The sequence below is a fragment of the Lissotriton vulgaris genome, unplaced genomic scaffold (assembly GCF_964263255.1).
Source record: "Lissotriton vulgaris unplaced genomic scaffold, aLisVul1.2 SCAFFOLD_1867, whole genome shotgun sequence".
Taxonomy (NCBI): Eukaryota; Metazoa; Chordata; class Amphibia; order Caudata; family Salamandridae; genus Lissotriton; species Lissotriton vulgaris.
Genome location: NW_028247244.1, coordinates 104,325 through 122,502, shown reverse-complemented (window position 1 = coordinate 122,502; position 18,178 = coordinate 104,325). Strand labels below are relative to the sequence as shown.

At 52.1% G+C, this 18,178-nt stretch overlaps 1 protein-coding gene across 1 annotated transcript in view; it reads right to left on the bottom strand.

The window, feature by feature from the left end:
- Positions 1-12,068, bottom strand: part of LOC147665200 (killer cell lectin-like receptor subfamily B member 1B allele B) — a 44,053-nt gene extending 31,985 nt beyond the window's left edge. Inside the window, exon 1 of the mRNA XM_086949680.1 lies at positions 11,865-12,068. Coding sequence (XP_086805806.1) covers positions 11,865-12,015 — 151 coding nt within the window. The 5' untranslated portion in view covers positions 12,016-12,068. The remainder of the gene's footprint in view (positions 1-11,864) is intronic.
- Positions 12,069-18,178: the final 6,110 nt, after the last annotated feature.

Here is an 18,178-nt window from a genome sequence, read left to right as displayed (position 1 = left end):
AGTCCAGCCCGAACTGCCAAGCCATGTCTTCCCTGGACCGGAAACAAGCTTCCGAGGACTGGTTTCTGGCATTCCAGCCGTCTTCAGCCCGGCTTGCTTGAATCCAGTGGCAAAGTGAGCAAGGGACTCACGTCTGAGCATACCCTGCCACACTTATGGCGGCCAAAAGCGGTACAAAAAGGGGTGGTGATGGACGGAGTGTTAGAAATGGGATCCCTGGCTGTCCAGGGCTTGCGCCAAAGTCAGTCAGAGACCACCACTCCTAAGTCAGGGCAAGGGATTACACGCCAAGATAACCCCTGCTCACCCTCTAGGTAACGTGGAGCGAGCAGCAAGGCTAAACTTGGAGGCTATGTGATTTAAGTATTTGCACACGCACCCCAGGAACAACACCCAAGGCCCACCACAAAGAAAACTCCACACAAGGTTATATATAAAATAGCCTTTGTATTATAACAAAACACATTAGATAAAACACACACTTTACAATGTGCCAACAGGCACGGGCAGAATTTACAGGGGATATGTACAAGACAGGGCCACATGGACCACTGTGAGGAATCAGCACTTTTAGAACTTAGCACTAGGTAGAATTAGCACTTAGAACATAGAATATAAATCACTGTAGCACAAAATAGAACATAAAGCACACAACCAGTAACTACTGGTACCAGGTAAGTACCACCTACGCAACCCTATCCACCTTAGGAGAATATTGCGCAGGGAACCAGTACCTTACTAGAACCACCTGTACTAGCAAGAAAAACCACCTAAGTATCACAATACCTGTAGGGGTATAAGCATAGGAACATAACACATGATGCATAAACATACATTCAGCGGTGTAAGCAAGGAAAACACATGATGCATCAACAACACATTCAGAGGTGTAAGAACAAGGCACATGACGTATAAAAACACATTCAGAGGTGCAGCAAAAGAACAAATGCGCCAAACTCACATAAGTCACCACCTGTGACTGGCCCTAGGCCAACTGGCCTCGCAGGGACTAGGACGCCCTGTGTCCTAAAGTCAGGGGGCCTAACGTGGCAGATGCCCACGAAGTGCTGGGCAGCTGGAAGTCTCCTCTGTGCTCCTAAAGGGAACAATAGCGCCAAAAACGATGTGGGAGCCTTGCTGGCTCTGAAACAACCAACTGGGCCCTCAGGAGGGTTGGGGTCCCCCCTTCTGGGGACTCGAAATGCAAAAATGCCCCCTGCCTTGTGGGCTCTAAATAGCAATGTACTCCTTTGTTGGAGCCCCCCTCCTGGGGACTCGAAGCAACTATGGCCCCCAAGAGCCTCTCGGGGCTCTTCACAATGGAATGTCGCCTTGAGCCCCTCGTGGGCTCTCCACAGTGGGACCTCGCAATCGGTGGAGTCCCGCTCGGGGGACTCACAACACTGGTAATGCCCCTGGAGCCTCTTGGGCTCGTGAACCAATGCTGCTCGCAAATATCCAACTGCCCCCTAGAGCCTCTCTGGGCTCTCAGCTCACGCAATGCCCCGGGGGCGAAGATCGGGATACTGGGGGTGGACACCGGCAATGTGTCCCGACACCCTCCCTCTCTTGCAAATTAACACCACGGGCCCCCACTCACCTGGACCTGTGGCGGGGGCTCCCCTGGCCGGTCCCGTGCTCTGGACCTCTCCTTCGGGCCGGGTGTCCTCTCTGGCGGCGGGCGGGGCTCTCTCACTCGGGAGAGCCTCGCGGGGGACCAGGCAGCTTCAGGAGGCTTCTCTTGTGGGCGGCGCGGGCTCCTCTTCCACAACGGAGCCCCGCCTGCACCTTCAGTCGCCGTGCTCCTCTTCAAAGCACCGGAGCCCTGCCTGCACCCTCAGACAACTTCCTCTCTTCGGGCTGCGGGGCGGGACTTATGGGCAGGCCGCGCAGCGATTGGCCGGCCTGTCTGCTGCTTCCGAGTCACCGTGGGCAGAGCGGCGGCCGGGGGGGGGAGACTTTACGGTCAGAATCTGTGGCAAATGCCAGGTGGGCACCGGCTCCGTTTAAAATAAAGAATAGATCGAGGTGGGCACTCGATCGGGGCAGACAATGCCGGGTGGGCTCCGGCCTCAGCAAAATAAATCGCTCTCAAGCGCTAGTCACAATCAAGCGCTTCCAGGCGCTAAAGCAAAAGTAAAGCACTCCCAGCGCTAAAGAGATAATTACAGCGATCCTAGCGCTATAGGACAGCACAAGTCCAGGAAAAGGTCCCTCTGCAGAGCAAGGCAAAGGGGGGGGACAAGGCTGGGCCAGGGGCCAGCTCACTGGGCCCTCCAGGCAGGAAGGCAGTCCCAAGTGGCGGTTCCTCCTGGCTCCAGCAGCAGCAGCAGCCCCCCTCAAGTAGGATCAGGAAAGAACAACTTCTGTGAGGACACAGCCCCATTTTTATACACCACATTCCTTTGTCTTTGGGCAGGGTGAGGGAGAAACCAGTCGGGGCTGGTTTTGGAGAACCCTTGATGTGCTCAATCACCCTTTTCATTCACTGGCAGGACAAGGGTCATCAGTCGCACCACAGGGGGCGGAGCCAGCATTGTGTGGGGAAAACCCAGCCTCATTCAGGAACCAGGTGCAGCCCTCCCCTCACATCAGCATGCTAATCTCAGCACTCACCACTGGGAAGACCCATCCAGACACCCTGGAACCTGGCATCCCAGCCAGCTCCAGTCAATCACACTCCAGCACCCTCACAGCACACGTACAGCCATGTCTAGAAGTGGCACTTCCCCACTAGACACATACACGCCGCACATACCATTGCGCAGCATTCACTCTCACGAGTTTGCACATACCAAACTCGAGCATGCACGCCTCACGCATCAGGAACTACCAGGGACACAGACATTCCCCATGCATTCCTATGGGAGGGCAGGCCAACCTCACTCCACGCACTCAGAGTGCGCACGCACTTTCCACTGGGACACAGTGAAAGTGGGCAGAAACCAAAAATCACTACCACTGGGTCACAAACACAAAGCAAAAAGTTTAGGGGTGAACCTGCCAGAAGGGCCAAGTCCAACACAACCCCCTTCCAGCCAAAACGCAGTGGAGACCAATCACCACCGTGATGGACTTCCCTGCTTGGGGCGATAGAACACGGAGGCGGGCCCACAACTGCAGGGACACCCTCCTGTTCTACGCCACAGTGAACCCATGAGATTCCTTCTCAAAACACTGTCTGGACCAACTGGGCTACCCCACTGGTACTCCCGAGCTGTCCACGGCCAGGACCAGGCCCTGAGCCACCCAGGTGCAACAGGTCCTTGCCTATTCGCAGAGCGAGGGTAGTAACCCCTGGCACATAGTAGCCATTTTCCACTCTTCCTGTCTGCAAGACAGGACTAGACTGCCAATGGTTCTCCAGCCTAGGGTCTACAACCTCAGGCGGACCAGGAGTCTCAGGGAAGGCTCTCCTCCCCCTACCTCTTCTTCTAGGGTTCCTCCACCTCCGACTGGGGGGTATACCTAGAACGCCATTCCAACCCAGGGTTTAACCCCTCAGGTTGCACCGGGGTCAGAGGTGGGCTCTCCCACCCTCTGCACCCCCTTCCAGAGGTCTGCCCTCTCCCAACTGGAGAGGTTCCTCTGGAAGAAGAACCGGTCAGGACACTGGTTACAGTCGTCCTACCCTTCAGGTCAGGCTGATCCTGAACCTGGCCTCCCAACCTCTGGTCTAAAACCTTTGGTGGAACAATTGCCTGGCACTCCAGGACTTCTGGGGATTCACACACCATCCCCCTGAGGCTAACAATGACACATATGTTGTGTGACTGTCTGTCTGGCGCAGATCTCCCGTCCCCTGTCCACCTGACAGGGCGCAAAGATCCCCCAGACCAGAAGTGGCGCCACCCGGGTCCCCCCAAGAAGATCTAGCCCAACTGGCTAGTCCCTGGTCCACTGGTGCATCCACTGGGAAACTCATCCCTCAATCACTCCTCACTTCAGACTTCTGTGCACTCCCTCCTGGAGTAGCACTGCCGGACACTGGAACCCCTGGAGCTCTAGTTACAGATGCTCCAGGTTCCCTAAACACTATGAGATCTTCCTCAAATGTACTAACAGGACAGCCTAGGTCCCCAACCTGGTATTCCCTCAAGAAACCATCCAAGTCCTGAGGCAGGGCTTCGGGCGTCTGGGGACCCTCGGTCTCCCTCTCACTCCTGCTCCATTGAGCCAGGCAGTGAGCCCCTACACCCTCCTCGCTATCCTGGGACCTAGCTGGGCTACACTGAGCCTCTTACACCACGCTGGGCTGGAAGATACCTGAACCACTACTTTTATAGTCACTCCTTAATGACTCTAGAGAACCTCTGGCACTCTCCCAGCGGTCTGCTTCACTTGCAAGCTCCCAAGGATCCATCGTTTCACACCTCAACAAGTGCTGGCGCAACCCCGGCCAACAATGACTGAGCATTTGCTCCTTGAGAATAAGATCAAACAGTTTGTCAAAATCAGGTCCCATGGGAACCTCTAACCACTCAATCAATGCACACTGACAGTCCCCTGCAAACTCCCCCCAAGACTGGTGAGACAGTTTCCTACTGCCCCTGAATTTCAACCTATACTCCTCCTCTTGGGAAACAGGTACCATACTCTGGGAACTGGGAGTGGGACTTCTTGCACTGGGCTCTATATAGCTGCCACCACTGGACTCAACCCGCCCTGGGGAGTCCAGAAAATTTTAATTGGGCGCAGGGGATAGTCTACCCTCCAGAGCTACTTTGCCTCTGGTGGAGGCCCTCTCAGCTTCCTCTATTCTCGCCTGCGCTAAAACCCTCTCAGTCTCTAGCTGTTGCTTCTTAACACCCAGCTGCGCCATTGCCTGGGCATGCTCTAACCTGAGCTTTTCTAAAGCCAGCTGGTGCTCCCTTTCTCTCCTCCTATCTTCCAGCTCCTCTGGGGACAGGGAAAGGGATGAGGCGCTGCCTCCTACGCTGGACCCAGCAAGGGACTCCCTACCTATGGGGTCTTCACTCTCTACTGGCATCCAGGTACTGGCATCTTCTTCCTCCTCTTCTGAATCTTCAGGGCTCCCTACAGACCCACCACCCTCATGGTGTGAGGCCCGGGCCCATTCCTCACTGCGCTCAAGTTCCCACTGACCCTTTTGCCATAGGATCAGGCTGCTCCTAAGTTCGGCCTGAGTGTTTGACTCATCCACCCCTATGTCTCTCTCTTCACAGAACCTTACCAACTCTCCCATACTGTATCTAAACAGATCACAGAAATCAAAAGCAGGCTCCATTCTGGCGGACGTTCCAGAGACAAGATTACACAGGGAACCTAGGGGCCTGAGCTAACACAGGAGTACACAATTCACAAAGGTATTCAGCAAGCTCTCTATCCCAGAGAACTCACACTCACTTGCCTAGTGCCACACACCATTCATCCACACACAACCCTCCCCTCTGACTGGTAAGGCAGTTTCTACCACCCCTGATTCCTCAACCTGACCACACGTGACACAGGTACCAACTTTGGGCGCAGGGCGGGGGACAAATGTACTGGACACAATTGCACAATGATACCTTCAGGAGAAGAAAATAATGGAACTTCATAAAAACAATAATCCCCAAAATGTGGTCATCTAAAATGCAGAGTTTTGTGGTGCAGGCAGCTGCTACTGTGGTACAGCGCAAACACAAATCCGGATCCCAACGCTGCCATCCAATGTTAGAAATGGGATCCCTGGCTGGCCAGGGCTTGCGCCAAAGTCAGTCAGAGACCACCACTCCTAAGTCAGGGCAAGGGAGTTACACGCCAAGATAACCCCTGCTCACCCTCTAGGTAACGTGGCGCGAGCAGCAAGGCTAAACTTGGAGGCTATGTGAGTTAAGTATTTGCGCATGCACCCCAGCAACAACACCCAAGGCCCACCACAAAGGAAACTCCACACAAGGTTATATATAAAAATAGCCTTTGTATTATACCAAAACACATTAGATAAAACACACACTTTACAATGTGCCAACAGGCACGGGCAGAATTTACAGGGGATATGTACAAGACAGGGCCACATGGACCACTGTCAAGAATCAGCACTTTTAGTACTTAGCACTAGGTAGAATTAGCACTTAGAACATAGAATATAAATCAATGTAGTACAAAATAGAACATAAAGCACACAACCAGTAACTACTGGTACCAGGTAAGTACCACCTACGCAACCCTATCCACCTTAGGAGAATATTGCGCAGGGAACCAGGACCTTACTAGAACCACCTGTACTAGCAAGAAAAACCACCTAAGTATCACAATACCTGTAGGGGTATAAGCATAGGAACATAACACATGATGCATAAACATACATTCAGCGGTGTAAGGAAGGAAAACACATGATGCATCAACAACACATTCAGAGGTGTAAGAACAAGGCACATGATGTATAAAAATACATTCAGAGGTGCAGCAAAAGAACAAATGCGCCAAACTCACAGAAGTCCCCACCTGTGACTGTCCCTAGGCCAACTGGCCTCGCAGGGGCTAGGACGCCCTGTGCCCCAAAGTCAGGGGGGCCTAAATGTGGCAGCTGCCCACGAAGTGCTGGGCAGATGGAAGTCTCCTCTGGGCTCCTAAAAGGAACAATAGCACCAAAAACGATGTGGGAGGCTTGCTGGCTCTGAAACAACCAACTGCGCCCTCAGGAGGGTTGGGGTCCCACCTTCTAGGGACTCGAAATGCAAAAATGCCCCCTGCTTTGTGGGCTCTAAATAGCAATGTGCCCCTTCGTTGGAGCCCCCCTCCTGGGGACTCGAAGCAACTATGGCCCCAAGAGCCTCTCACGGCTCTTCACAATGGAATGTCGCCTTGAGCCCCTCGTGGGCTCTCCACAGTGGGACCTCGCAGTCGGTGGAGTCCCACTCGGGGGACTCACAACACTGGTAATGCCCCTGGAGCCTCTTGGGCTCGTGAACCAATGCTGCTCGCAAATATCCAACTGCCCCCTAGAGCCTCTCTGGGCTCTCAGCTCACGCAATGCCCAGGGGGCGAAGATCGGGCTAATGGGGGGGGGGGGCTGGGGGCGGACACCGGCAATGTGTCCCGACGCCCTCCCTCTCTTGCAAATTAACACCACAGGCCCCCATTCACCTGGACCTGTGGCGGGGGCTCCCCTGGCCTGTCCCGTGCTCTGGACCTCTCCTTCGGGCCGGGTGTCCTCTCTGGCGGCGGGCGGGGCTCTCTCACTCGGGAGAGCCTCGCGGGGGACCAGGCAGCTTCAGGGGGCTTCTCTTGCGGGCGGCTCGGGCTCCTCTTCCACAACGGAGCCCCGCCTGCACCTTCAGCCGCCGTGCTCCTCTTCAAAGCACCGGAGCCCTGCCTGCACCCTCGGATGACTTCCTCTCTTCGGGCTGCGGGGCGGGACTTCCGGGCAGGCCTCGCAGCGATTGGCCGGCCTGTCAGCTGCTTCTGGGTCGCCGTGGGCAAAGCGGCGGCCGGGGGGTGGGGTGGGGGGGGGGGGACACTTTGCGGTCAGAATCTGTGGCAAATGCCGGGTGGGCACCGGCTCCGTTTAAAATAAAGAATAGATCGAGGTGGGCACTCGATCGGGGCGGACAATGCCGGGTGGGCACCGGCCTCAGCAAAATAAAGCTCTCTCAAGCGCTAGTCACAATCAAGAGCTTCCAGGCGCTAAAGCAAAAGTAAAGCGCTCCCAGCGCTAAAGAGATCATTACAGCGCTCCTAGCGCTAAAGGGCAGCACAAGTCCAGGAAAAGGTCCCTCTGCAGAGCAAGGCAAAGGGGGGGGCAAGGCTGGGCCAGGGGCCAGCTCACTGGGCCCTCCAGGCAGGAAGGCAGTCCCAAGTGGCGGTTCCTCCTGGCTCCAGCAGCGGCAGCAGCCCCCCTCAAGTAGGATCAGGAAAGAACAACGTCTGTGGGGACACAGCCCCATTTTTATACACCACATTCATTTGTCTTTGGGCAGGGTGGGGGAGAAACCAGTCGCAGCTGGTTTTGGAGCACCCTTGATGCGCTTAATCACCCTTTTCATTCACTGGCAGGACTAGGGTCATCAGTCACACCACAGGGGGCAGAGTCAGCATTGTGTGGGGAAACCCCAGCCTCATTCAGGAACCAGGTGCAGCCCTCCCCTCACATCAGCATGCTAATCTCAGCACTCACCACTGGGCAGACCCATCCAGACATCCTGGAGCCTGGCATCCCAGCCAGCTCCAGCCAATCACACTCCAGCACCCTCACAGCACACGTACAGCCATGTCTAGAAGTGGCACTTCCCCACTAGACACAAACATGCCGCACATACCATTGCGCAGCATTCACTCTCATACCATACTCGAGCATGCACGCCTCACGCATCAGGAACTACCAGGGACACAGACATTCCCCATGCATTCCTATGGGAGGGCAGGCCACCCTCACTCCACGCACTCAGAGTGCGCACGCGCTTCCTACTGGGACACAGTGAAAGTGCGCAGAAACCAAAAATTCACTACCATTGGGTCACAAACACAAAGCAAAAGGTTTAGGGGTGAACCTGCCAGAAGGGCCAAATCCAACACGGAGCATCTGAATCAATCAAACACTCACCCCCAGTCAAAAGATCTGGGTTTAATCCATCACCGTTCTTTAGCCCACTCTGCCACCCCAGTTCAGACATGGCTATATGCAAATCAGTCTGACCCTGTGCCTCATGGGAACAGTCCAGCCCGAACTGCCAAGCCATGTCTTCCCTGGACCGGAAACAAGCTTCCGAGGACTGGTTTCTGGCATTCCAGCTGTCTTCAGCCTGGCTTGCTTGAATCCAGTGTCAAAGTGAGCAAGGGACTCACGTCTGAGCATACCCTGCCACACTTATGGCGGCCAAAAGCGGTACAAAAGGGGGTGGTGATGGACGGAGCATCTGAATCAATCAAACACTCACACCCAGTCAAAAGATTTGGGTTTAATCCATCACCGTTCTTTAGCCCACTCTGCCACCCCAGTTCAGACCTGGCTATATGCAAATCAGTCTGACCCTGTGCCTCATGGGAACAGTCCAGCCCGAACTGCCAAACCATGTCTTCCCTGGACCGGAAACAAGCTTCCGAGGACCGGTTTCTGGCATTCCAGCTGTCTTCAGCCTGGCTTGCTTGAATCTAGTGGCAAAGTGAGCAAGGGACTCACGTCTGAGCATACCCTGCCACACTTATGGCGACCAAAAGCAGTACAAAAGGGGGTGGTGATGGACGGAACATCTGAATCAATCAAACACTCACACCCAGTCAAAAGATCTGGGTTTAATCCACCACCGTTCTTTAGGCCACTCTGTCACCCCAGTTTAGACATGGCTATATGCAAATCAGGCTGACCCTGTGCCTCATGGGAACAGTCCAGCCCGAACTGCCAAGCCAAGTCTTCCCTGGACCGGAAGCAAGCTTCTGTCTGCAAGGTAACAGCACTTGTAACTGCCTGTTAAAATATAGCAATATTAGGGATTTAGTGAGGTGTGTGGAGCTTTTGGTCCAACTGTCACACACCTGCTGCATCATTCAAATCAAGCCCAGTTTAACTACAAGGCAACGGTAATTGTGACTGCCTGTTTAGTATTCAATTTTAGCAATAATCTGGCTTTAATGGCGTCCCTAGAGATTTTGGCAGCGGTGCTGCTACAATATTCAAATCAAGTCCCTTTTAACTGCAAGATAACTGCAATTGTGACTGCCTGTGTAGTGATCAAATATAGCAATATTATGTTAGACAGACAGATGTACCCCGGCACTCAACAATATTACCACAACATTGATTTTTTTTAATTGAAACACTAGATCTAGGTATTCTATTGATCGCTCAAATCACAGGATATAACAATATTTGGATTTGTACTGGGGTTCTCTTAAATGTAATAATCAGTGTGAAATTTAGTCAATACATACTGTACATATATTCATACAAGAAAAAAAAATTCAAAAACATTTCATGTTTATACAGTTATTTTTTCAAGGTCCAGTTCTTGTTGGTGGAAGAACAGAATAGCACGGTGAAATGAAGACATGCCAGCCAACACGTGTTTCGTTACATTCGTAACTTCTTCAAGGCTTAGCTATGTAAGGGGGTTGATCCTCAAATTTTCATAGACAATACACCAATGTTGTGTCGTCTTTACAACGAAAAAGATTAGCCAAGAAATAAGTCCTTGTATGTTCTGTTTGAAGAAATCTGTTGATGTCTTTCAAACGTTGTGAAAGAGCCACAGGGAGAAACTATTTCAGCAGTTCATGTGGTCAGACTTCGCAAGCATTAAAGTGCTAGTCAGAGAGAGCATAGGATATGGGCATGAACTCGTCACAATTCATGAGTCTATTCTCCAAATAGATGAGTCAGTGTCTTGTGGCATTGGACTTGTACCAGTATGCCACGAGACAGCAGACTCATCTCTATAGTTACGGGGCATCCTTCAGCCCAGAGTTGACTAACAATAGACTTATAAGACAACCTTGCACAGATTAGGAATGGAGGTCTACGTATTTGGGGATTTAACAAGTTATTTGATTCTGTACTTTAATTTAGCTTTGTACTCTGATTTGACTATATTGCTAGTTCTTTGTAAGACTAAGCCATGAAATTAAACATTTAACATGTAAGCCTTTCCTGTCTATTATTCTTGTCGGACCAAATGGGTTCCATGTGTCTAAACTGAAATAGACATTTATGAAATGTTTAAAGAGTCACCAGTTCAGCAAGAAGTACCTAAATTAATTATGGGTTAACACGCTCAAGACCCATCAGTAGCTCAAAAGATAAGGTGGAGCCCAATGGCAGTAGGGAAAGTAGCATGCACACTGACAGGAGAAAAACGAGTTGCAGCCGCGATAGGGTTTCAGTGTAGATTATATACAGATATTTAAACTCGGATCTTAAAGACCAACAACGCCCATCCAGTCAGTGTTTGCTAGTGATAGATCCCTGTGCCCTGCACCATCAGAGGAAGACTGTCATACAAATCTATTCAAAACAAGAACATGGTGCATTTCTAACGAAAAACACATTTAGAGGCGGACAATGTTTATGCACCTAGTGTTTCCAAAGTTGCAAAAGAAAACAGCAGGGCAGAGTTTTGATTAAATGCCAAGTCCACGTATAACCCTAAATCTTAACCAGCATCACTGTAATTCCTCAATACCTCTAGGCTATCCACAGCATTATGGATTTTTCACCCTTGCCACATAATCCATCATTTGCTAGATAATTAGCAGGTTCCACCAATAAAACCATTTCAAGTAGCAGCAGATCGAAAGTTGCTAAACAAAATAAATGCAATGCTGAGCCAAACACTGCAAATGTTAGCTGGACATCTGCTGGTGCTCGCTGCAAATAAGCAGGTGTTAATGTTACTAAGATGGAGTTAATATCCCAAAAGTGTAACTGGGGGAGAGTCAGACTCACCAGCTCAAAATAGACACATTGCATATTTATATCTCACTCAGGCAAGGTACAACACAATGCTACTAATTTGTAAGTTAAAATATTTTGTTTCAGCATTCATGGAAATTCAGTTTTACATTACAACGCGTTTTCGCGGTGGGTCGGAAGGGTGGGGGCCGGTTTTGGTGCTTGGGGGTGTCTGTAACTGTTATGGGGATGCTACATCTGGCCCCTGCAGGCGCTCAAGGGGTGTCTCGAGGAGCTGAGTTGTGTTCCAGCAGGAAGTCTATTATTGGATGTCTGCAGATGCACTAAATGGAGTGAGTGTATGGAATATAAACGTATAAAACCATCCGAAAGTGCGGGGACTCTCCTTTCATATAAAGAAGTGCAGGGACCTAGTACAAGACGGCGCCTGCCGTAAGGGACTGTTTATATGAAAAACAGCAGTTACCACAGCTCCTCCCGAGGCGCACAATTGGGCGAGACCCGATGTACTTACAGCAGTGCAAGCCTGGCTTTGGGGGAATCTCAGACACAATCCTCGGGGCCAGCAGGGACTCCTCAACCCAGAGACCCTCGGGTCCCGTCAGCGGCTCCTGGACGGTCGCAGGCGTGTATTCCGGTCCATTGGGGTCTCCGCTCTGCCCCATGGTCAGTTAATGTTGAGTCTCGTCTGATCCCTTCAGCAGCTCCGCGGTGCTCTGGAGAGAGGAGGGTGGAACCACTGTAACACGTCACTGCTATGAAAGTGAAACTGAGCAACGAAGGGCGTCACTCAGTTTTTCTTTTAGCATATTTTATGTAGCGCGAACTCGAAGGTATTGGAGCTCTTTACATGACACATTCAGACACAGGAAGGTTAAGTGATTTGGTCAGAATCACAGGATGTAGACGCGACCCCGAGGCTCGTACCCTGGTTTCCAGCACCAAAGTCGGCAGTCTAGCCGACTGACCACATCCCTCTAGGTAAGAGTACTGGTCTGATAGGCAAAAAGCATGCATTTCAAACTAAACGATCAGTCGGGTGAAGCGGTCGAAGACTTCTATTTTGTGGGTGCCCCTCCCCTTTCAGTGCAACAAAAGGACAACGTGAAAAAAAAACATTTGAAGTAATGCTTTTTACGGAGACGGCTGTACCGTGCTTCACAGAGGCGAAATAGAGGCGCGTAGCTGCTAAGGATTTAGATTGCCATGTGTGACATTTTTATAATTAAGTGAAATTATGAGTGACATTCCAACGACTATGAGTGACACATTCTCGCGAGCAAAAATCATGCAATGAAGACTAAGGAAACTTCTAAATATCAGACATAAAAGCCATTTGAGCAACAAGAAACTCCAAGAACTAAGGGCCCGATGTAGGTAAACGGGATTTTCCGATTTCAAAATACCGAGGCGGGCCGAATCGGTATTCTGAAATCGGAAAACGAGATGTAGGAAATAAATACCGACTGAAGACCGATTCGGTCGGCATCGGTAATGAGATTCGGTACGTTCCGATTCAGCTCGGTCCGAATCGGAAAGTACCGAATCGGCCAACAACGAATCGGAAAATACCGAATCGGCTACCACCGATTCGGATATTTCCGATTCGGCGAATACCGAATCGGTAAAAGCCGATTCGGTAAAAACCGATTCGGCAATCATAGACCCATGGCGAAAAAGCCCATAGGAATGCATTGCATGACCCGATTCGGCTTTTACCGATTCGGATAATACCGAATCGGATTTTACCGAATCGGATTTTACCGATTCGGATTTTACCGATTCGGATTTTACCGAATCGGTAAAACCAGACTCGGCAATAGGCGATTCAGCCAATGAGGTGGCTCCCCCTCCCCCACCCAAACAGGGAGTGGCAACCCTGGCAGGTGCAGCCAATTAAGAAGTTTCTAGAAGTTTCTGGAAAGCCTGCCTGAGCCCAACACACAGTTAGCAGCAGTGGGAGAAGGAGGTTGCAGACTGAGCAGGAGCAAGAGAATATGGCAGATCAGGCAGGAAGCCAGAAGTCCTCCCAAAAGAGGAAGCCAAAATTCACCACCACAGAACTACAGGTGCTGGTTGAGGAGGTGGTGAGGGTGCACCGCCAGCTCTTTGGCAAGCTGTCCCTCAACGTGCCAGACAGCACCAAGAGGCGATTGTGGGCAGAGATCGCCCAGAAGGTAAATGCTGCTGGAGTCACCCCCAGGTCCATTGAGGAACTTAAGAAAAGGTTCTATGACCTCCGCAGCCTCACCAAGAGGAAGCTGGCCGACCTCCAAAGGCAGGCAGGACTCACCGGAGGAGGCAAGAACCCGGCGCCACCCCTCACCGAGCTGGAGGAAATTGTCTCCAGCACCATCGAGAGGGAGAGCATTGTAGGGATCGGGACCCTGGACAGCACAGCGATGGCCACAGCTACAGGTAAGAAGCATGCGCATCATGACACACCCTACCAGACACCTCCCCATTATACACAATGCATAGGCAAACACCAGCACTGTACTGTCACCAACATACAAGAGACAAGCATCATGGTACATGTAGTCAGCAGGAGTTAGCCAAATATGTCAGTGCAGAATCACAAGACAGGAAACAGTGTGACACGGTGTAAGGAGATGCAAGGACATGTGGAATGCCATAATTGTACTGACTGTAATACATCGGCACTCAGTTTACAAATGCTTCTTTGTACCTAGGGGCACCATCAGGCGGCACCACTGTGGCAGCAGAGGGAGCTTCGACTTCACATACTGCAGTGGCAGGGCCGAGCACCAGCCAGCCTGGCCAGGAGGAGGAGGAAGAGGATGAGGAAGGAGACACCCCAGGGCTTGGAATGGAGGGAGTCCTGGTGATTGATTTCCAGGCAGTGCACTCCCCAGTACTGCCCAGCTCACCCCCCTTGGAATTTTCCCCATCCAACTCCCCAACACGGCAGACCATTCCGCCGACAACATCTCCTGCCACAACCGTGGCCTTGCCACCCGTCCTACCTGTCCTGGGAGCAGGGGCTCCGGGACCGGCCAGCACCACACCACCACCAGTGGCACCCCAGCCCACTCAGCAGGCCGGAGGCAGCAGTGCCAGACGCCGTGCCACCACCACCACCACCACCACCACCACTGCTGCACCAGCACGGGAGGGCAGTGTGTTCCTGGGCCTGGAGGGCCAGATGGTGAAAATCCAGCGCCAACAGGCCAGATCCACCATGGCCTGCCAACGCCAGCTCCTGCAGCACAACCTGCAGATGGGGGAGTTGGTGAAGGGGTTCCAGGCTGTTGTGGACAGCAACAAGGAGGTGGCAGCAGGGTTGGGCAGGCTGACCACTGCCATCACCCACTCCTCTGCCAGGCAGGAGGAGCATGAGGTTGCGCGCAGGAGGGATGCCCGGGTGCTCAACCGGGCCATGGCCCGCCTTGCAGCGGCGACTGCACAGCTGTGCCAGCGTAGCGCAAATCAGGAGTCGGTGCAGAGTCAGCATACTGCAGAGCTGACCAGGGGGATGGCCAAGATCACCACGGCCATGGAGGCCATGTTAATATCGAACGCCGCCTCCAATCCTGCCCTGGACCTGGGTGATGCTGGTGACAGCAGCAGCCGCAGCAGCCCGGCCAGCGCTGCATCAGAGCCAAGGAGGAGCACCAGGCGCTCCGCTGATGCTGCTGGCCATTCGGAGGGGGCCGAGGGACACCCCAGTGGGTCTGGAAAGCGGGCCAAAAAATAGGCTGGCAAGGGGGGATGATCATACCAGAACCCTGGACTTTATTTGTTTTGACAGACTCCATTTTTTTATGCACTTCAGTGATGTAACTGTGGTGCATCACTATTAAAAAGTTTATTTTCCAACCAACATTTAGCTGTCTTTGCATCTGTACTCAGTCAGAAATAGTTCTCAGTGATCTCCTCACGTCTGTATCTGCCATCACATGGCGTACACACCCCAGCTGGCTGTGTCAGTGGCACAGCTTCGTCGTCGTCATAGTCCTCGTAGTCAGACAACTCCACCTCAGTGCCCTTCTTGACCGCAAGGTTGTGTAACATTGCACATACAGCTATGATCTTGCAGCAGGTGATGGGGGTATACTGCCTTGCACCTCCACTCTTGTGCAGGCATCTGAATCTACTTTTCCAGATGCCAAAGGTCCGTTCAACAACATTCCTGGTGCGTATGTGGGCACGGTTATACCTCCTTTGGCTGGGTGTGGAGGGGTTGAGGTAGGGGGTGAGTATGAATGAGCGGAGGGCATATGCACTGTCGCCTGGAAGAGAAAGGGGTCACATTAGACACATGCATACATGTATTACACCTACCTACTATGTGTTATGGGGGTCTGATGATGTGGCTCACCTAGGAGGTATCCTTCTCCAAAATCGCCAGCCATCAGCCGTGCATATATGCCGCTCTGTTGGAATATATAGGAGTCATGGGTACTCCCTGGAAATTTTGCTACCAGGTCTGTGATGGTGCACTTGGCATTGCAGATCACCTGCACGTTGATGGTGTGTGTCGATTTCCGATTGCGGTATATGTATTCGGTGTCCGCTGGTGGGCAAATCGGAATATGCGTGCCATCTATGCAACCGATGACTTGGGGAAAGTGTGCCATCTGGTAGAAGTCCGCTTTGGTTTGTAGCAGTTCTGCGTGGGTTGCAGGGAATGAGATGTATTGGTCCATCCTGTCTATCATGGCGTCAAGGAATATGTGGAAGAACCTTGACAGGCTGCTCTGGCTCACCCCTCCTGCTGCTGCTGCTCCACTTTGATAGCTGCCAGACGCTACCAGGTGTAGGCTGCATAGCACCTGGACGTGCGCAGGGATGGCGTGTGCCCTTGGGGTGTGGTGGTCCAAGTATGGCTTAAGGTCCCTGATGAGCTCAAGTATGGTGTCAGAGTCCAGCCTGTATCTCTGTAGGATCTCAGCCTCAGTGAGCATGAACAGGGTTATCCTCTGTCTGTAGACCTGTTCATTTCTTAGCCATTCCCTCAGTCCTTCCTGCTGTAGCCGTAGCCGCCTCGCAATGACATAGAAAGCTGCCATCCTGCAAGTTGCAATGCATTTTGGGACTGTTTATATGGGTTGGAGTTGGTTACCACCTGATTGCAATCCATGGTAAATACCGAGTGAATTCTACCGATTTTGAGCCGATTTCGGTGTTTCTGTGCCTCCCTACATCTCCCCAACTGTCGGAATCGGGGAATTTCCCGATCGGAGATTTATACGAATCGGCATGTTTTCCGAATCGGATCATGTCCGAATCGGTATTTTTTCCGATTCGGTACATGGACCGAATCGGTGATTTTCCGAATCGGTGTCGCTAACGAATCGGTAGTGGGACCGAATCGGTGATTTTCCGATTCGGTGTCGCTAACGAATCGGTAGTGGGACCGAATCGGTGATTTTCCGATTCGGTGTCGCTAACGAATCGGTAGTGGGACCGATTCGGTCTTTGTAACCGAATCGGTGTTTTTCCGAATCGTTACATATCCGATTTTCGGTATGTACGTATCGGATTCTTTCACATTCGGTACACATTCCGAATCGGTTTTCTATCCGAATCGGTCTGTTTTTGGTCCCCTACATCTCGATGGCTGTTTACCGATCGGTAAGGGCCAAAAATCGGTATTTTCGGCCGATACCGATCGGTAAAGCCCTACCTACATCGGGCCCTAAGAACTTGAAACTGCTGTAGAACACCAGAAATGGAAGGACACTGGTGGCAAAACACGTACCGGCACCAGTAGTCTAAAGGTAATACCTCAGCTTCAATTGAAGTACTCTGGTACCCAAGAAGGATGACAAGACACAGCAGCCCTGCGGCCTGCTGAGATTACTGTCTGCAGAACTAAATGAAATCTGAGCTATCTTGCAGATGTAAACCTGAAGGATGACCAATCACCGCTGCATCCATTTCACCTACAAGAAGCCCACCACGCACCATCGCACCCAACAGCTGCCCAGCTGCTGCTGGAGCAAAGACACCAAAGACCAGCTGACCAACACCCTCATTCAGAACCCGCCCACCGACCCAGACACCACTGCCCGCAACTTCAGACAATGGATCGACGCGTGCGCCAACACCCTCACCCCGCTCAAGAAACCATTCAACAGCCGCACCGGCAAGAAAGGCGCCTGGTTCACCGAAAAACTCCAGACCTTCAAACGAGCATGCCGGAAATTGAAGAAGAAATGGCTCCATGAATGAACATCGGACAGCTACGTAGCCCACAAGGACGCCACCCACAGACATCACCACCTCATCAGATCAGCCAAGAGATCGTCCTTCAAAGGCGGGCTTTGAAGGATGCACACAACAGCAAAGAAGTCTTCAGCATCGTCAAGGAACTCTCTAAACCCAGCGCCAACGCCAACGACATCCCGCCCTCACAAGAACTGTGCAACTCACTGGCCACCTTCTTCCACGGCAAGATCACTGACATCCATGACAGCTTCAACACCACGACTGCCCAGACAGCGCAAGACCCCACCCCACCCCCGGCGAACACCACCCACATCAACCGCCTGACCTCCTGGACCAACGTCAACGACAACGAAACACGCAAGATCATGAACTCCATCCACTCAGGATCACCTTCAGACCCCTGCCCACACCACATATTTAACAAAGCAGACGCAGCCATCGCACCCCATCTTCGGAAAGTAATCAACATCTCCCTCGAGACAGCCACATTTCCGGAAAGCTGGAAGCACGCTGAGATCAACGCCCATCTCAAGAAGCCCAAGGCGGACCCCAAGGATCTCAAGAACTTCCGGCCCATCTCTCTGCTCCCGTTCCTGGCGAAGGTCATCGAGAAAGTCATCAACATGCAAAAGA